Source organism: Myotis davidii, unplaced genomic scaffold (assembly GCF_000327345.1).
Source record: "Myotis davidii unplaced genomic scaffold, ASM32734v1 scaffold268, whole genome shotgun sequence".
NCBI lineage: Eukaryota > Metazoa > Chordata > Mammalia > Chiroptera > Vespertilionidae > Myotis > Myotis davidii.
The window spans coordinates 5,106,958-5,128,426 of record NW_006383015.1 but is presented as its reverse complement, the minus strand read 5'-3'; the positions used below and the strand labels follow the sequence as shown (position 1 = coordinate 5,128,426).

Genomic DNA, 21,469 nt, shown 5'->3' with positions numbered 1-21,469 from the left:
GCTCAAAATGCCATCAGTCCTTATTGAGAAAGAAATAGAGCATCTCTCCCTCACGCCTTCGCAGAAATAATCATGGTCGCAAGCTGGCCTGAACAGGGAGCTCTGGCAGACAAAGATGGATTTGTACAAATAAATAAATAAATACATGAATTAACTTCCCCACACTGTGAATGGGAAGTTGATGATAATCTCCCACTCCTATTGTGTCAAGGCTAAAGAAACTCACAATTATGCTCTCCAGGTCTAGTGCATTAAAGAATAGGCTTCCTGATGAGATTGCTTCCAATAACGTACAGTCAGAGCTGGGAGTCTTGTGTCAATAATACTAAAAAATAACCATCTCAATGACTTAGATAAAATGTTCATTAACATTAGAAATCTAAGTATCATCTCCAGTTGCCCCTTCCTCCTCTTTGTTTCCTTTCCTAGGTCTGATTTTTTTTTTTTTTCGTTTCCACTTTTGAAGGGAATAAAAGCCTCTTTTGATTGTTCAAAAAGGCTTCTTATGCTAGCCGACAATTGCTCAAGAGTGAAATAATTTCATAAAGATCACCAAAAGACTTTCCTTAAACAAGCAGCATTTCTATGGTCCATGCTGTCTTGGTGTTTGTGGGAGCCTGTTTGCTGTGTCTAACTCCAGTACTGATAAGAATCTACAGTGATGCCTGCAGGGTGTTCTTTAAGATGAATCACTATTAGTAGGCCACTCAGTTTGCAGTTAGAAGACCTGACCCTGGTTTGGTCTCGAGTGACCAAGCTTTTATTTTATTTTATTTTATTTTAATATATTTTATTGATTTTTTACAGAGAGGAAGGGAGAGAGATAGAGAGTTAGAAACATCGATGAGAGAGAGACATCGATCAGCTGCCTCCTGCACATCTCCTACTGGGGATGTGCCCGCAACCCAGGTACATGCCCTTGACCGGAATCGACCCTGGGACCTTTCAGTCCGCAGGCCGACGCTCTATCCACTGAGCCAAACCGGTTTCGGCGAGTTATCAAGCTTTTAACCAAGTTACCAAGTCATTTACTAGGTCAGGGATTTTGATTATTGTTTTATTGGGATTCTGGTGTGAAAATAAAATGCCACATGTGTCAGAGATCTTTGTAAACTTTCAAGCATTATTTAGCTCTCACCTTTTTTGCAAATGGCCCAAGAATGAAAGTTTCTCTTATTTTGTAACTAGTGGCCCAGTGCACAGATCCATGCACACTGAAAGAAAATTAATTAGGAGTAATATTTTAATATCGCTATTCCCCCTTTCTCTATAATAGAAGCGTCATCCAGATTCACGATTGATGATGACAGATCGAAACACACACGTGCGATTGGTGCCAGTGAAAGCTTTATATGTAAAATGAAAAGTGATGCTTTCCACTTACCCTAATAAATGTAAAAGCTCAAAGCAGAACCTAATACATCAATATGTGATCAATACATGGCAGCTATATTTAAGTTCATGTTTGAAAACTTTGAGACACTTGCGAAACTTATAAGCATCATTTTATTTTCAAGCATGTTATTACTGAGTCCCAAAGCAGAGTCTCTTCTCTCTGTGTTTTTGTTTTGAGTTTTTGGCTCTGTCAGTTCCATTTGATCCTTCTACACCGTTAACTCTTGGCTACAGGGAGTCTCACAAAAGAATAAGCAGAGGAGGCAAAACAGGAGCAAGGTCTATGGCTTCTCCTTGCACTCCCAGCAGGAACCATTTAAACCAACTGATGCTAAATCTCATTAGACTTGAAGTCAAAAGTTGAGATTTCCATAGTTTTGACCAGAAAAACAAATAAACAAACAGACAAAAATCAGGCAGTACCAATAGAGAATTGGATTAATGTTAGACCTATGAATGCCAAACTTAGGAGAGATTGGAGCATGGCTTCCCACCTTTCCTTTAAAGCAAAGGGCATTGAGTTTTTATCTCCTGAAGCATTAGTTTAAACATCTGTAAAATGGGAGCATTTGTACTAGAAGGTCTTTAGGATGCCCTCCAGCCCTGGTCACACTATAAGTATGTAATTACTTACGCACCCACTTCATACTACAATGGAGCAGCTCAGTCCCATTACTATATTTAGAGTTGATCTACATAGTTGGGCCAAGGACAAACCACATTCCATTCAGGGAAAATCTAGTTGGAACAGTGCCCAGAGGACATAGCTACTAGGGGAAAGGAAGGAAAAGGAAGCAGCAGATGAGAGGGAAAAGGTTATGTTATTCGTATGGTAAGGAGTGCCCAGTGTCTGTGTGTAAATGGGAATGTGGAAATTTATGTTTAGGAAAAAACTTTTTTTGGAGTGTATATTTCCTGCCAACCTCTCCTGCTTCCTCAACTTTGAAGCTGGCAAGTTCTAAATATCATGTTCAGCACTTTAGCCGGGGGGAGGTGAGTGGAGGGGGGTCACTGATTTCCCATACTGTAAGAGATACCCCACCTCTATTGCATGCACAGGCATGCATTTATAGGCATTAATATTTAGTTTTAAACACATCGAGGGCTAGAATTTGTTTATAGATAGAAGAGAAAGGATAAGTACTACTTATTGTAAGGAAAAAGTTAAAAGGAATTTAGGCAGTCATTTTCCAACAGAAAAGGCAGAGTCTCTAAAGAATAAAATAACTATAGAGGAAAGCATACTATCCTATAATGAGGAGGTGCTTCCCCAAGTCCAAATCTGTTGGAAGTGATTTTTATGATACCTGGAGATACAATTTAAAAGAGAAGTCTAAAAGTGATCTCTCTATTACTTAAGAAATTGCAGAAAAGTTTAATTTTGTTTGTATTATCTAAACATAGGGTTAAATGAAGAATCCACTTGTACTATAGAGGGTTTGTTGTGGCCAAAACTTAAATGAAAATCCTTATAGAGTCAGAGTAAAATGAAAGTACTGGTAAAAAATACTTTGTTAAAGAAAAAAAAAAGCTTAGGAAGAGTAGTATAACTTAAGCACTATAGGCAGATTTTAAGATAGTCACTGGCAGAGAGGGCATTATGCAAAAAGATACTGATATTTTGTTATATATAAAGTAATGATTCAAGAGGGTGAGGGATACTCTCGAATTAGTAAAAAATTAGAGAGATCAGTACTTTTAAAAATATCTCCGTAATTTTTAAGAACTTGGAATAATAAATGATATTTGACACTATCTTCTTATTTAGGGGGTAAAAAGGTATATTCATAACACATAAGCAGAGACAACTCTGTTAAAATAAATCAGCTACTCACCCACACCTTCAATCTAAAACAGAAAGCATCAACATGATCTATATTTTGAAAGAGATCAGTGTTGCAATAATGCTTACAGCTCTGGGTATTTGTGTGGTGTGAGCGAGAGAGTAGTAGAAAATAAATTGCAGGGGACTGGTCAACTGGAATGACCCAGGCATTTCCTGGGATAAATGTTCAAAAGTCCTTCAACTGTTTGCGACAATAGGTTTATATATCATATAAAGAGGGATATAATAAAATATAGATCACTCAAGTTTATCCCAGTGATGAAAATGAGAGGTGTATTCAAAATAGACGAGGACAAAAATATAAAGGAAGCAGTGCTGATAAATGATCAGGTGCTTGAAATAGTCACTCATATTGTTCCTCATAAGGTGAAATGTAAACACTATATTTAGAAATTGAGTACATTTTTAAAAAAAACTGGATATCAGGGGGGTATTGTAGTAATTCCTGTGAAGTGGTGAGGGCCTGAACTAGAGTCATGGTAGGAGAAAGAGAAGTTAGGGATTTCAGAGTTGTTTTTCAAGTAGGACAAAATGCATTTTGTTTTTAATTGGGTGATTTTAATGAGAAGCAAGAGATTCCAAACGTTCATAACACTGACCAAAGATCAGAAAATTGGAAGAAGGCCCATCCTACTTCCTTAGATAACTTATAAGAATTTTCAAGCATCTACAGTATAGAAATATTTTCATTTTAATACTAGGTTTTCAAGTAGATAATAGGCAGTATTAGCATAGCTTTAAGGCTTTGAATTAAAGACACCCAAAACAAAACAAAATACTAGAATATTAAATGTAAACTTAAAAATGCATTTTTTTGCCTTTGTTCCTATTGGACTTTTTGTTGTTCGTTTGCCTTCTGACAAATTTCAGGCCTGCTCTATCAAAACTCTACCTTTGTTTCAAGCTACATGTTTAAAAGTTCATCCTCCAATAATAATACAGCCAAAATAACTTTCTATAGCCTCGTTAGCTGATTTGATTCCCTTTATCTTTTTCCTGCAATACCTGGCATACTGCTCTTAGAATATCATTTCCTCAACTAGAATATAAAATCTTTGCAGGCAGAAACCTTTGTCTTGCAACTCTGCACCCTTATGTCCAGCATAGTGCCTAGACCATGATAAACATTCAATATATTAACTAATTTAATTCTGCATCATAATACATTGGACAGTTTAAGACATTACCACATAAATAAGAAACATATTGTGAGAAAAAATACCCAGTGATATAGAATGTCTTAGTAGGAAGTGCTCCTTCTTTTGGCTTAATAGATAAGGTATAAAACAAACAAATACAAATTCCCACGCATCAGACTAAGGATATTTTGCAGGAATCCTTGACATATTTTGGAAGAAATGTAAAACCAATCTCCTGAGTCTACAGTCATTTATCATCAAGTAGCATCTGTGGTTAGAATTGATATTGATCCTTGGTAAATTTCAACCAGAGTAACCTTGTAACATCATCACAAAGTTCTCCCACTACATCATTTAGTTATGAGACGCTTCCTTAACTATGGGCTTTTCCTCTTTTATATTTAACCACATAAGAAAAAATGTTGTGTAGAGCAGTAGTCCAACATGCTCTCGGTCATTTTCCAATTAAATACTCTTCACAAGTAAATTAATGCATAAATATAATCTTCATTTTGAAAAGTCATTCTGTGGTAAGATATTTTTAAAATAAGAAAAAACTTACAGGTGATCTATTTCCATCTCATCACTGACATGAAATAACTGAGTCTGATTAAATGATGCAACCGAGGCTGAAAGATCAAAGCATTGGTTCTAGAATGTGAAATTCTTGACATTTAACTTTGTTGCTGTTAGCCAGTTACCATTGAGTGAAACAAAAGTGTTTGTTCCGTAAATAGCAAAAAATTTAATAGTAAGTTGCTATGTCAAGAATAGGACTCCATGTGGGTCTGTTGAAAGCTGGATGTTCTAGCTCTGTGTTTTTTATCATTTTGTAAGTTACCTAAATTTTTCATAGGTCAATTTTCTTAACTCTTAAAACCAGACAAATAGTAACACCTACTTCATAGAGCTTTGTGAAATAGGTGCTTACTATTAAAGCACCTAGCATAGTACCTGGGTTATAGTAAACACTCAGTAAGCTTTAGCTGATATTATTAGCATTATTTTTATTATTTCATAAAATAAAGGTCATGGTTTTGATTTAATGGACTGCAAAGACAAACCCAGATGAAATTTTCATATTTTCAAATGTCACTATTAAGAATAACATTATTGTTTTTTGCATCATCATTTTGCCTGAATTTCTACTATTTCATGCATTACTAGAAACATATATGGCACAATATTATAAATCTTACAGGAAGACCAATGTTTTATTTCTATTTTTTAAGTGATGAATTGGTAAGAACATCAAAAATAACTACAATGTGTGTGGTAACCTTACTAAGATATGTTTATCGGAGTTATGAAATCTTATCTGAGGGCAATGTGATAGTGGTACAAAATAAAGTAAACATGAAAGTCACATATTTTGAGATGTCAGATATTTAGCCTATACGCAATTATTTAGAAACTGATAAAAATGTGAGGTACCAAACTCTTATTTTACTCATCCTTTACTTCTTCTGACTACATTTAGCTATATTTCAACTCATTTATATACCCATCTTTGGGAGAGTGGGGACAAACAGGAAGAATAAAGTACAAATCTGTTAATACCATTATTCCTTAGAAAATCAAAAAGAAGTTTAAACTATAATGATAAATGTACGGTGGGTCTCTGGCTCCACCTTATGCAGCAGCTATGAGGCTCCCTGTTTTTGTTGGCCTGGATAATTTGGAGTTAGCTGATATGTTTTTAAAGAGGTGGGACATTTAATCTTTAAAACTACTCATCACAAATGTCTGAATGGTTCTGTAACAATTGAACTCATGCCATCCTCTATAAAAAATGCATGGAAACTTTTACATTAGACTTTATACTATTGTTAAAACTAAAATATGCCCTAACCGGTTTGGCTCAATGGATAGAGCGTCGGCCTGCAGAATGAAGGGTCCCAGGTTCGATTCCGGTCAAGGGCATGTATCTTGGTTGCAGGCACATCCCCAGTGCGGAGTGTGCAGGGGGCAGCTGATCAATGTTTCTCTCCCATCGATGCTTCTAACTCTCTATCCCTCTCCCTTCCTCTCTGTAAAAAAGCAATAAAATATATTTTAAAAAAAACACAACTAAAATATATTTAGCCACATTAATTTATTACCTATCCATTGCTGTTGCACTTAATGTACAGTTCATTATACCAAACAAACACAAGTTTAGTAACTTGAAAGAAAAATAAATCTGCATTAACAGAAAATAAATGTACGCAGAAATTTCAAAACTGTATTGAACGTCTAATTGGAATGTTGGGCAAAATGTATTTAATATATCAAGAGAGAAAATAAGGTAGCAATAGAACCTAAAACCTATTGATAGATTGATTATACAAACAGACAATGACAAGATCATATGTAAAAATAGAGATCTAACCCACAACTGTCAGCAACCTTCCCAGGAAACCGGATGTGCCACACATGGCCCAGAAAGCCAGTTGGCTATGTCAGATTTACTATCTCTAGGAGCAGTTCAGGTTACTATCTCTAGGAGTAGTTCAGGAAGCTAAACGATAACTTGTGTAACAGTTGGTTCAAAATTATCAAGACTTAAATTTTTAAAAACTATTTTTATATTGATTTCAGAAAATAGAGAGGGAGAGGTAGAGAGAGACAGAAACATCAATGACAGAGAAGCATTGATCGTCTGCCTCCTGCACTCCCCTGACTGGGGATGGAGCCCACAACCCAGGCATATGCCCTGACTGGAATCAAACTGTGACCTCCTGGTTCATGGGTCAACACTCAACCACTGAGTCACAGTGGCTAGGCACCAAAACTTGTTTAATAACTAACAGCTTCCTTCATTTTTGTCCCCTTTTAAATTAGGAACAATCAGAAAAAGCAAAATATGTATCCCTAATGAATCACATAAGATGCCCCACTTCTACTCCACCCACATACAGCTTCCTCAGGACAACAACCTCCAAGCAGAACATACTCAAAGCCTTTCTTTTTCTCCCACTAAAGTTTTCTCTCTCCTCTGTCTGCCTTTGAGTCTCTGCCAAAACATTAGCCATGGTGGCTGATGCCTTTGCTATAGCACTCTCTGAATAAATAGACTTTGCTTTTCTTATTTACTAGTAGTTGGTTGGTCTTCAACGAAGTATCTTTGGGTGATTCTAAAAAGATGGTAAGAATTGTTTACTTGCTGGGCACTTCAGATACTCCGCAGTTTTTCAAAGTCATATATCTAATAATCATGTTAGATAAATATTAATGTGTTTATTTTACAAATGAAGAAAAAAATCATAAAGTTATTCAGAACGTTACCTAAAGTTGCTTGGCTAGTGAGCAGTCACTAGCCAAGAAAACGGAATTATCTTAACTAATAATAGACAAACATGTAAATTAACCATCCCTCCCCTACACTCACCAGCCAATCAGGAGAGCATGCCAATTAAGCCAACAAATATGGTGGTTAATTTGCATATGTAGGGGCGAAGCGGCAGAGCTAAGATTGAAGGCTCCGTCAGAGCGAAGGCCTGGGTCCCAGGTGCTGGAGGAAAACCGGTGCCGGCAGCCAGGGGAAGGGGTAGCCCATTGCACGAATCTCTTCGTGCAACGGGCCTCTAGTCTTGTGATAATTATCTTTTAAAGTTCAAAGAATATTTTTAAGAAACATCAGATTAAAATTCACTTTAAGATGTTCCTTTACCACCTAAGTTATCCACAATTCTTAAAACTGAAGTAACCTATTTTCTAAGTATAACATAACATAAATTAGCTTTATAGAAAAGAAGGGGGTAGGAGAATTTTCATATGTTAGAAATTACCATAAAAGTTACATAAAGCCAGGTTGGGAAAAAATAGAATAACATAGATGACTAGTGAAGCTTTTTAATGCCTGAAAATGAAAGCGATATTTAAGCATAATTCCTTTAACAATGACCAGAAAAAGTAAAAAGAATACTACAGATAATATTAAGTAATGATGTAGAATAAGAAATGACGGCTGAGGACCAAGTGATTCCTTCTGTGGGTTCTACTTTTTTCTCATTAATTCCATTTAGTTACCTCAAATCTTTATTAAACATTCCTTGCATTGAGTATGAATTAAAATGAAGAGAAATTTGGAATTTGAGAATTCTTATGAGAAGAGAAAGATTCAAGCTTTTGGACTTTGTAGCATTTCATGTTAAGAAAGGAAAACAATTTCCCTAAAATTTCCCTGTTTTAATAAAAAGCTATAAAGTTGTCACATAGAATTATAAATACGGATGACATAATTTGGCCATTTTGCTAAATGTGCAGAGGAAAAGAAAGGTGCCCCTTTCATACACCTATCCACTGTTCCTTCCCATTAGAGATTGATTGTCAATATCTGTTAGTTGATTTAATTTTTAAATCTTTTAGTTATATCCCCTCCCCACTGGAATGCAAGACATATTTTTCATAGAAAAGAAAAATTAATTGAGGTCTCCACCACTGACTCTTTCTATATCAGACCTTCCAGGCTGGGCAAAAGGTGTGGGGCAGGTTGGGGATGCATTTTATAAGAAAATCACCTGGGAATTCCCCAAATAGCATGTTGAAGTTGATGTCAATAAAAACAACCATATCATGAAAATAACACGTTCTATTAACTCTGAAGCAATAGCATGTGTAGTAGAGACAGACGGCATGCATAAGAAACCAGCTCTTCCATTGGCTAACTGTGTGATACTAGTCAAATCACATCACTTTGTGACAAGTTTCCTCATTTTAAGATGGGAACAATAACAATAGGATCTCAAGGGACTGATGGAAGGATTAGAAGACACTATATGTGTGTTGACATATAAGAAATACTAGGTATTACTTTATTATTGCTGTCAACTTTATTTTAGAGAATGAGCAGCAAGGTTAATGTTTTATTATGTCCAGGGTCAAGACAATTAGAATGCTCCTTGTTTCGCAAGTTATAATGTTCTTAGATGGAGGAGGAGACTTAGAGAAAAGAATGGCTCTTTAGAAAAAAAAAAACTAAGCATCATATTTATGCCTTATCAATGAAAATAAAAGATTACAGACATTATTTCACTGCTTCTCCTTGCTATACAATGGCCAATTCTTCATTTACTGGGCACCGTTGAAGGCAGGAGGTATGTCAAAATTCTTTCAATCTCCAGTGTCTAATAATGCCTCACATGCAGAGATACTCTATACATGCTGAATGAATTATGAATAACATTTTAAAATAAACATATAAATAAATACATGGATTGACAGTTTTCAGAAAAAGAATGGTGTTCATAGAGAATGGGCTTAATATGATAAGTGAAATGCAAATTCTTTTCAGACGTTTCTTTCAAAACAAATCTACATCTTCAAAATGATTAAGCAGTCCTCCTAATATTATTAATTTCATTCAAAGGATTGCACAATTTTCTCTTTCTGCTTCAACTTGGCAAAATATTTAATGTTTCTGAGTGAAAGAGAGTTGTATTGGTATTACCTCTTGACTAATAAGTTATATCATCTTACTAAGAAAGAAAAGTAGAAAACCCATCTTGATAAAAAATTTCATTTATATACATGTGCAGTTTTAATCATTTGAATTGGTTTTAGAATTTTAAGAATAATATTTGTTTTAACTTACTTAAGATAAAGAAAATGTTTCCCCTTCTGAAATCTTGAAGATATTTCAAAGTGCATATTGTATTTTATACTTTTATTCCAAAATTAACTACATATGTCAAGTTTAGAATAGCTGCTTTTGGTATAGTATATGGTATGTTGTTAAGCTAGCAATCACACTGATTTGGGGTATAACACTGTTTTGCAATTTTAGCCTTTAAATATATTTACATAATTTCATTTCTCAGTAATAATATGATACTAATATGATACTTGATATATAATTACTTCTTACCCTATTTGAGTCAATTCTTGCTCTGGACGTATAGATGGGAGGTGGGATGTTGAAAGCCTGAGGGACCAGGTATTCCTCAGCATCCATCATATCTTCCAAATCCTCTTCATCCAAGAGATTCTGAAAGAACTTGCTGTCGTTTGGACTGGGAAGCTTCATACGATCATCACCCTAAAGGATTGCCCATCAGAAACACAAAAATTGATTCTTCCTTTTATCTTAAATACATGGCCTTTGCAGTAAATTTATGTAATATCAAAACCAATGTTTGAGAATTCATGAACTCATGTAAAAAATAGTTCTTTAGCATAACTTCCAGCCATAAAGGAGCCTGTAAAATGCTCAGATATGACAAGCATGGCACATTTAATACCAGAAGGATACACTCAATGCCATTAGAGATAAATAAGGCAAAATGCTGTGTTTTGAGGAAGGCAAAACACATTTCAGATCTGAGAGCAATGGTCGGCTTTACTGCCAACATGGTGTCTGGGATTTGACTTTAAGAATAAATAATAAAGGAAATTGATTTATCAATCTTTGTTTTTAGGGTGGTTTGTTTAATAGTGTAGAGTTATCAGGATTCATAGGCTCCATGATTTGTCCTACAGCACACAACATTGTTGAAGTGAGAGCATTCACAATCACAGCCCACGTGGCGTGTAACATAAATAGGAGTGGGAGAGACACCCTAACCCTTGTTATACTCTTTCTTACCTCATCTATTTCATATTCAAAGTTATGTGATTTTTCTTTTGGTAAGTAGCCTGCTTATAAAAGTTAATTTGAGAGAGGTAGTTGGAAATTATTATCTTGTAATACCTAGCTTTTATCTTCATGTCAGACTATAGATATGAAGATAATCACTACCTTGTTTTATTGAGTGTAAGCCAAGGTCTATTTGTTTATGGTCTAGGTAAAAATCATCACAGAAAAATATTTTATACTTTTTTAAATTACCCAATCCATTTTTCAAAATATATTTTTATTGAATTCAGAGAGGAAAGGAGAGGGAGAGAGAGATAGAAACATCAATGATGAGAGAGAATTATTGATTGGCTGCCTCCTGCAGGCCCCCTAGTGGGGATTGAGCCCACAACCCAGGCATGTGCCCTTGACCGGAATCAAACCTGAGACCTTTCAGTCCACAGTCTGATGCTCTATCCACTGAACAAAACCAGCTAAGGCTCCCAATCCATTTTTTTCTAGTGTTAAACATGAAATCTTCTTTTAGCCTGTTATTTAATTTATATGTATATCAATTCATTTTAATCTGAGTTATGCTTAGTTACTAAATATATCCCCAAAGAAATTTAAAAAAATAGTTTTCTATGAAATAAAATATCAATATATTGAAGCTTTACTTCATTGTCTTCAATCGTGCACAAGATTAAGATAAAAATCTATCCTTTTTTTGATCTGAAAAGGGAAGATTATAATAATGAACATGACACATATAATGCTAACAAGAAGCAGAGTGCTGGAAAGCTAGTCTGAGGATAAAGGCTTTTTATGTAGATGGATAATCACAATTATCTGGCTGTTCAATAGCAGAGGCACTTGAATACTAAGGGAAGGTGCTTAGAAGTGTTCTGACATCAAGTAAAGCTCTTTCCCATAAGTCATTTCACATGATATTCTGCTTAGTTAATCTATTTGTGATGGTTCCAAAGCCCAGATATCACTCATATTTGTAGTGAGTTTGCCATTGGGAAATTCTTAAAAATCTGTCATATGTACTAACCTGAATAACTAAATATCTTTGAGGGTCCCGAGCCATCCTTGAAAATTCAGCAGCCAGTTCCTTAAATTTTGGTCTACTGTCAGCATCAATCATCCAACCTAGAAATTCACATGCAATAAAAATCATAATCAGGAAGAAATGGGACATGGAATTTATGAAAATATAAGATAAATATGTTGTTTTTACAGTAATGTTTTGAAATACAAAGAAAGCTAATGAAAGAAACAATCCAAAAGGTGAGGGTTCTACTTCAAGCAGTTTGTTGACACAACTAAATGTAATATACTATAGGATTACATAAATTCGTATTTTCATGATCTAAATTAAAATCATTTTCTTCCTAAAAAATATAACCTAGTGTAACTGTACTAACTTATAGAGTTTCAGATAGTTTTTTCTTAGGTATAGAGAGAATTCTCTTCTAAAAACTTTTCTTTGATGGTTATAGAAGAGGCGATTGGAATATAATTTATTATTTTGTATCAGGAGTGCCATGGAATAAAAGCTTTGGTTATAATGTGGTACATTAGCACAAAGGGTAAAAACCAACAACAAAAGGAATAGAAAGCAACTTTTTAATGTTACCTTTTTCCCTGGTTGGGGGAAATAAAAAGAATAGCAAACTAATGTACAGTGATTGATAAAGTTTGTTCAGCAATCACCATTAGCTTATTTTAGTATTAGCCTTTTCAGAATAAAAATTCTCTCAGCAATTTTCAGGGTATGCATTATTATTTAGCTGGGAGGCTAGATAAAATGGGTCTCATCTCCCCAGGCTCTGTGTAGCTGATGACAAAAATAAAAGTATTAAGCTTTCCTTGATTTTCTTGCCAAATGACCCTTTTCATAAGTATTAAAACTCCTAAAAGCAAGGTAAAACTCCCTATTGGGCAAAGTTTTCTTAATTTTTCATTATTTCATCAGGGTATTTAAATCAAGTATCTAAATCATCCTGTATGCTAGTTATGGGATCAAATTATATAATGTGTGCATGTTTTTAAACATTCTTCCATAGATGACTTCTGGTCAGTGCTTGATCCAATCTATATATATAAAAGGCTGTGTTTGTCCGACTGGTAGCTATGATGCACACGACCACCAGGGGGCAGATGCTCAATGTAGGAGCTGCTGAGCTGCGGTGACTTGGCAGCGGTGGTTCTTGGGTAATGCACCCTGGAACCAGAGAGGAGGGAGCCCGATTCCTCGCGGGGCTACATCATTCCACCTTCGGCTATGGGGTATGTTGTTGCTGATACTGTTGGGGCCCCGAATCTGGTTTACTGCCGATTCCTCGCGGGGCTACATCATACCACCTTCGGCTATGGGTTATGTTGTTGCTGGGATACTGTTGGCCCCGAATCTGGTTTACTGCACACTTGCATTTGCATTCCATACCCTGTATGACAGCAGCTTTGCAGAGTGCCCTCTCACACTCCGGGACCCCTTGGGGGATGTCAGAAAGCTGGTTTCATCCCAATCCCCACAGGACAGGCCAAGAGACCCCCACCTGCCAGAGAGATGCTGCTCACTCCACAGACACCCTTAGAGCCCGGCACCACCGCAGGTGTGGGTGGCCGGGGAGGGGACTGCTGGAGGTTGGCTCCAGGCCGTGTCCAGCCCATCTCACCCAGTCCTGCCCCACCGGCCACCTTCTAATTAATTTCCTTTCAATGTGCACGAATCTGTGCATCAGGTCACTAGTAGAGCCATAAAGCTCCTTTCTCTTTTGTCTAGGAGTTCAATTTTTATTCTTATTCTGGAACGTCCTTGGGTGTCATTTTGTACATCATTAATTACACCTGAATTTTATTTCTCCTAACAAAGTTGAAATGCTCTGTATTCTACATGCATCCACTTGGGGGGGGGGGGGGGGGGGGGGAGGAGGGAGTAATACTTTTGATGCCCAGATGCTAATCAGAAGATAGTGTTTCTAGAACTATTGGAACAAAAAAAAGGTTAACTTCACAGCGAGGTTTCAATTTCTTTCTAACTAAATATTGAGTAAATAGAACTATGCTTAGAGAAAAGGGCATGCTGACCTGCACTGGAAAGCACATTTTTTATTTCTTCCCTCACTGTCAGAATGTATCACACATGTCATGAATATAAATAGGGTAGACCTGGGTCCAAAGTCTCTTATTAATAAGATGCTTATTCACCTTCACCAGTTTGTTTCTTTGCTAATCCTGTGCAAATCAAAAGGGGAAAACCCCAAACTACACAAGAAAGATTGCTGAATGTTAATCTCGCTTAAATTAAGTCAGAAACTCCAGAGACTTTTCTAATTCTATTTAAATTAAGAGCCTCGGCTTCTAAAAACACATGTCTAGGCATAGAAAGGAGAAAGAAAAGTAAGAGTTAGACGTAAACAAATGATCAAATTGAAGTAAGTGAACATGTGTAACCTTTTTAGTTCAATGTAGATTCATGTCTACCCACTTCCCCTCTACCTGGATCATTTACTGTGGCCAAAAAACCATTTTCATTTCATTCATATTTAAGCTATCAATTTCAAGCTTTCTTTCTTTATATTTAGATTATTTATTTAGCCTGGTTTCTATAACTATAAAAGCATAATATGCTAATTAGACAAGATGTCATTCTGGATGTCCTTCCTTCCAGATAAAGCCGCAGCTGGCAGGGGGGGCCACGGCAGCAGTGGGCGGGGCCGGGACCAAGGCCCTTGCACAAATTTCATGCATCGGGCCTCTAGCTTTCCTATAAAATTACTAATATTGAGACTAGTTACATCTCTTTATGTAAGACAATTTGATTGTCATGGAAATGATAAAAACCATATAATTTGACTTTATAGCACAGAAGCATGATACAGCTTCATTTTAACAATAATCACCAAAAAACACAGGTGTTTTACATGCTTCTTCCATAATTATTTTTGAGCTTTTATATTTATCAATATACAGAAACATCATGCAGGTAGATTAATCTGTGCTGCCATTTTACTAAGAATGATGATGGTGGTGATGAAATTATTTTGCTGTCTTACATTTGACCATGACCATGTAAACGTCAATAGTGCAGATAGGAGGCTGGGGCAAACGTTCTCCTTTCTCTAATAAATCAGGGATTTCTCGGGTTGGAATTCCATCGTAGGGTTTTCCTCCAAACGTCATCAGTTCCCATATGGTGACTCCTAAATTGGAGATCAAATTCTTATGTAAGCATATTAACAACGTATTTTGAACAACTGAGCAATACACAAGTGACAAAGGGATGCTCCCCAGAGGGCAATCAAAAATAGATTTTAAAAAGGGTCTTCTGCTTCCTATACTGGTTTAGACACGCAATGACAAAATCTTTGTAAGAAATTTAATTGCTTTACTATTGTCTTGAAAGTTTCAATGGGTAATCAAGACAATTCAGGATGGATGTCAGAATAAAGTCTGATCCCTATTTATTACTTATAAGTAATGCTGAGGTTTGCTGACCGGAGTTAAGTTTCACTAGACCACATTAGAGCAGGAAAAACCATTTATTTACTCTATACACGTGTATTCAGCACCAAGTAAACACGATTGCAGGTAAAATCTGATATTGACTAAATTTAAGGTTAACATATTTGCTATTAAATGCTCTAAAGGCTAAGCTGGTGTTCCTGAGTGATTGGCTTTTGTTAGGGTAAATAATTGTGGCTCCCTTTTTAACTAACACAAAGATAACAAGTGGGATAAAAATAGATTCATTTCTTCGGGACATATGAGAACCTGAGTGAGAAATAATCCATGTGTAAGATATTATACATGTGAAGTGGGGATCACAAAATTGAAATAAATAATCATTTTTTTTCTTAGATAATAACATCACATTCTTGAATCATCAGAACATTGATTTTCTTGGTAAAAGCAAACACCTAAAATATGAGCATGCGGATAGTCAACCTTGATGATAACAATGGTTTTGATTTGAGCAATAATGCATACCTTACAGATCTCTTCTTCATTATAATCTAGTCATTATATAACTAAAATATATAGTTTTCCTGAGGATAAAGACTCCACATTCAGAAATAGGTATCCAGGCACAATAGTTTTACCAAGAGAAGTGTCACTGATGCATATATTCAGTATCTTTTAATGTAAAACCTATTAATTGAGGCTATGTTTTCTTTTCCACTGCCATCTGTAATAAATTATTCAAACTGAAGTCTTTTTTAAGCTCATAACACTTCTATGAATGAAAAAAAAGTGTTCTATGGAACCTCACAGGGTGATCTGATCATAAATTTCTAATTGGGCAGCTCATGGTGGGTAGTCATGTCCTAGGCATATAATTTTTTTAGTGTCATATAACATTTTAGTATCATTCATTTACCATAGCTCCAAACGTCACTCTGATGGGTGAATTTCCTATAGTGTATACACTCCAAAGCCATCCATTTAATCGGCATCTATAGAGAAATAAAAAAGTGAAAATTTTATAGTTATATAAAAATATTTTCTATATTGATTTCTTAAATGTGAGTCTTGCTTCAATTATATTTTTTGACTGTGTATTGCAAATGCAAATATGTTGTTTTCAATACAGGGAACAAATAAATTGACCTTTATAAATTCTTAAAATGAGTTAACCCAAAGATATATTATTTATTTATTAAAATCTTCATAAACAGAGAAAACAAAAATAAAATAAGCATCATTTTTTTATAATTCTTAATTTACCTAGTAATTAAACTTAGCTAATATTGTTTTACAATTCTAAACACCAACACACATACTTCTATAAAATGGGATCATATTATATCTCCCCCAAAATCAGATTCCTTGAATTCTCACTTATCCCTCCTCACCCTCAGACAAATGCTGGCCCACCAGTAAAACAGACTCTCCACACTCGCCCCCTTCCCTCTCCTTTCATATAATCTGTTCACTAAAACACCTAATAAAATAAAAAAATCCAAAGTTCGTCTTGCTCTGGTCCTCAACCACAAATGACCTCTCTCATCTTGATTAGCTAGTGTGGAAAATGTGTACCATTTTCAGTAGAGAAATTATATAAGAGAATGTGAGGGAATCAGTACAAAACCCACCATCACTACAAGCAAAACAACGCAACTCACATACCCTGCTGCTGCTGGGTCAGCAGAATGAGTTTCACTACGAAGAGTGGCATTACATAGCTGAAAATATAACTAGATTCTATGGAATAAAGATAAACACTGCTCCTTGGCAGTTGAAAGCTTAAAACGAAATAGGCCTTTGAAAGCATGAGGTTGGCCGCTCACCAAGGTGACACCAAGGTAACTCCATGGCAGAATCATGGCAGTCAGTGAAAGGGAACAGAAGACGCATTGAGAATAATTTCCCTGTGGGCAAGGAGTTAGCTGACTTTATGGATTGCGGACATTGTGGTGAAGAAGTGAGTTTAAATCACAGGTGGCTTGATAAAGACTTAATGGTTACTAGGCATTTAAAGCTATAATGAATCTTGCTTTAGACGAATCTTACAGCTGTACGTTCTCAAGACAAGTGAAGTCATGTGATTTATAGACTTTTGCTCCTGTGCAATCTTGCAGTGAATTTCAAAGCTGTGGTCTCAAACTGCTGTGATTAGGTAATAAACAGGCAAAATAGGCTAATAAGATCAAGGGAAAAGCCAGACAATACTACATAACTGCAGTTGTATTTTTAAAAATAAATTTTGTGGTTTTGCGCCTTGTGATAATATTTGAATGCATATAGGTTATATAAGAACTGAATATAAAAATCAATGATAAGCACTTGGGAGCCTATCACTCCAAAATATTTATAAAATATATTTGGATGGTCCATGATGAATAAAGCATATAATAAACATACTATTTATATGATATATGAACGGCAATTTTTTTGTCAGTATTAGCTTTGGGTCACCAGAAGTTAAGGCTGCATTTTTGTTTTTTTCATTTGGCTTCTCCTGATCTAAGTTCCCCCAAGTCCAGCTAGAAGGACCTCCACAAGAAAACCATACTGGTTGGTTAGCCAAGAATGGGAAAAAACGGGACGTAAGCCATGAACAGCTGGTGGGCTAGAGAGGCAGGGCACAGCTGTCAGGCAGAGCCTGGGGCTGGAGGGTCAGAAAAGTTAGGAGAAACTGTAGCTATTCAGACCCCTGGGATATAGCAAGTTACATTTCAGTGGAAAGAGTTAGGTAATAAATAAGTAAATTGGTACCTCCGACACTATGATAAAAGCTAAAAACAAAAAAAAGTCAGATAAGAGGAATCTGTTTAACCTGTTATCAGAGGATTAGAAGTTAAATAGGATGGTCAAACTTCCTGTGGGTCTAGGTAAGCAGCCAAGCTTCTCTCCAGCCTATGAGAGAGCAATTGTATTCTCTGTAAGAATCAGTTCTATGCTTTTAGGATCAATGCAACGGTTTCTATAGGCCTCAATTACAGTTTAATTTCTGGAGTCCCTCCCTAAGGCCCCACCCACTTGCCCACACTGGGCCCGACATAAGGACTGCCCGGGTCCAGACATGCATTGTTTGGTTTGAGCTACTTTTGAGAAAGAAAAGTTGGCAATAAATTCTCTCTGTGTATTTTCATCCTGGCAGGAGAAAATGTAAATGGTAGAATTGGGATTATGTAATCTCTTAAATCTCAGGTTTATTGACTTCCTATAAAATATAAGTAGATTAAAGGGTACCATGATATGCTTACAAGCAACATTGCTCTCAGAAAGATACTCACCTTCCCTCCATCAGCATTATACTCCTTTTCATCTCCTTCCAAGAGTCTGGCTAGTCCAAAATCTGTGATTTTCACATGGTTTGGAGATTTCACTAAGACATTACGGGCCGCCAAATCGCGATGAACAAGCCGTCTTTCTTCCAGATACATCATTCCCTGAAAAACACCAAGTTCCCCAATGACAGTCAGTTAATGCCTCATCTTTTCTGTTGACTAAAAGGGAATTTTCAGCATTTAGTTTAAAATGCTTAATTTTTCTAAGTGAAGTAGATTCCTGGAATAATTTCAAAATTAGGGAAAACCTGGGATAAAAAAAGTCAACAACAAATAGCTTTTTGTCTTTTCTCCCTGGATTTTTATAAAGAAGAATAAATTACCTGCACACAAGCTAAACGTTAGATCATTTTTTCCCTAGAGACTTGATGTTCTTTTGCAAACACTCTCATTACTGAGGTGTGCAGGTGTCTTTGTAGATAAGCTAACATATATTTGGAATGATCCACATATTCCTAATTGTTTTCTTCTCAATAACTCCTGTGCCACGTCATTTTCCCCATACATGCCTGCTCCAAACAAATACAACTATTCATAACTTTGGAAGGTATTTCATATAAAGATTTGATGATGCCAAAAATCACTATCATAGGTTCTATCAAGGTTGCAGAATTACATTATTCTTATTAATTATGCAAAAAGTGAAGAATACCCTGCAGCCATTAAAAGCCTGTAATTTAAAAAAGGCTTCAATGACATTTGTAGTGGTTCTAAGAACACACGAGTGAAATTACATAGTTTTAATGACCCTCAAAATAGCTTTTAATATGTTGTCTTCATGAAACATATAGGGTAATTAAAAATAAAATGTATTGCTGATTGCCAACAAGAGATATAGCTGGCTCACCCTTCAGTATAACATGCATATATGTGTATATATACATATGTATTCAGATATGTATATGTTATATCTATGTCACTTATGTATAGATAACATATTTTAGTATTTACAAAGATGGTTAAAATTTCATAGAAACAATAATTATTAATGGCTACCTCAGCAGTAGGGGAACTACGAGTCATTATACACTAGCTTTAATGAAAAGGTTAATATAAAGCCAAGGAAATGAATTCAGAGGCTAGAGTGAATATATTTTATTTAAGTAAATATATTTTTATTAAAGAGTTAGAGGGTATTCTTTATTGGAGGATTTCAGTGGTAAAAAAGAAAAGGTTGTCATTCCAAAGCAAATCAGAATTTTTGTAAATGGTTAAAGCATACCCTCATGCCAATTGCAAATCAATGCAGTTGGCAGTTAACATTACAACTTCAGGACTTTGAAGGATTAATGGCTTCTGATATCAAAACAAAAGCTGTGAAAACAGACACATAAATCACACAGGTCAGAAAATTATGAACTGTATGCCCAGTGTAGCGTAAAGAGAAGATTGCTTCCAACAACGTCATGAGCCAAACTCTATATAAGTGTCCATTAAACACAACCAGTGGAGACAGTGCCTGAGATGGTCCAATCAGTCAGCAGTTGGTGACACCACATGTATTAGTGTTTTCTGAAATCAACCCATGACTGAGATTTATGGGGGGTTTTGCCCTCTTTTTTAAACAGTGCTTTCTATTTGATTATGCCAAACCGGACATTCCTAGAATAAAGTGAATCTGAAAACATATAGTCCTTAGGTGACTTGAAAGATAAAAAAACAAACAAAAAAACAACAACATATTGCCTAAGAGATAATCATCATTAATTTTGTCATTCTAAGAAATGTCTACAATAACATGCATTATTCTCTTTCTTTTACCACACTCATATCAGAATACGGAAAGTGTGTAGGCAACTTAATATTCAGATCCACACACAATTACAGGACACACATACTATGTGCCTAGCACTGTGCTAGACACCAGAGTATGAAGGCAAAGCTGCAGATAGAGAGAACAAGTACAGGGGCACCAATAACATGGCATACTAGGACAAAGGCATGTAGTTCTCTCTTTCTGAAGAATAATCTATAAGGGAAAGGGAACGGTGAGTGGTAAAACAGAAAAAAAAGGAGAAACTAGACCCAAGAAGGGTCTCTCTCATGTCAAGGTAGAGAATTTGGCCTTTAATTTTGTGCAGCATTCAATGTAGTGATGCAGAAGTTGTTTTAAAAAGGAGAGGGAGATAATTATCGGTGTCCTGAGAATAGATTGGACACAAATATAGCTGAAGTCAGGAGCCACTGCCACAGCCCAGAAGAAAAGAGATGAGAGTGTAAAATGAAGGTTGCATACTGGCAGTCTATGAGCTATATCCATTTTTCATATATATTTTTTCAGTTCCCATACCAGGCAAGTTTCAAACATCCTCTTTAGCTAATTATTAGATGTACCTCCTTGAGAGCATCTGGCCTTCTGTTTCAGGATCCCACTATTTCGCTAGTATCCCTTATGATACTTATCCAGCTTCTACATACATGAGTGGGCAAATCTTCAACTAAACTAGGCCAGAAAGAGTATTAGGAAATAGATTTCAAGGTAAACTTTTAAAATAAAATAATTATCCTTGTTAACTGACCAAATAATAAAGGCTAATAACTTGAGAATAATTTTTTTTGTGTGTGTGTTCTATAATTGGGTAAATAATGATTCCTTTAAGTAAATATTATCCTAATGGAAATACCATGTGTATATTTCTTAAACACGTGCAGGTACAATGGTATATGCTATACCAATGGGGAACTAACATTCACCAAGACTCTAATGACATACTCTATGTTACAAGCAAAATTTCAAAAACTCTAAAGTTCT

General features: G+C 35.7%; 1 protein-coding gene across 1 annotated transcript in view; it reads right to left on the bottom strand.

The window, feature by feature from the left end:
• Positions 1-21,469, bottom strand: part of ERBB4 (erb-b2 receptor tyrosine kinase 4) — a 608,719-nt gene that overhangs the window by 70,384 nt on the left and 516,866 nt on the right. Inside the window, exons 21-25 of the mRNA XM_006778963.2 lie at positions 18,664-18,819; positions 16,305-16,380; positions 14,980-15,126; positions 11,973-12,070; positions 10,229-10,399 (exon numbers count right to left, since the gene is read on the bottom strand). Of these exons, the coding sequence (XP_006779026.1) occupies positions 10,229-10,399; positions 11,973-12,070; positions 14,980-15,126; positions 16,305-16,380; positions 18,664-18,819 (648 nt within the window). The remainder of the gene's footprint in view (positions 1-10,228; positions 10,400-11,972; positions 12,071-14,979; positions 15,127-16,304; positions 16,381-18,663; positions 18,820-21,469) is intronic.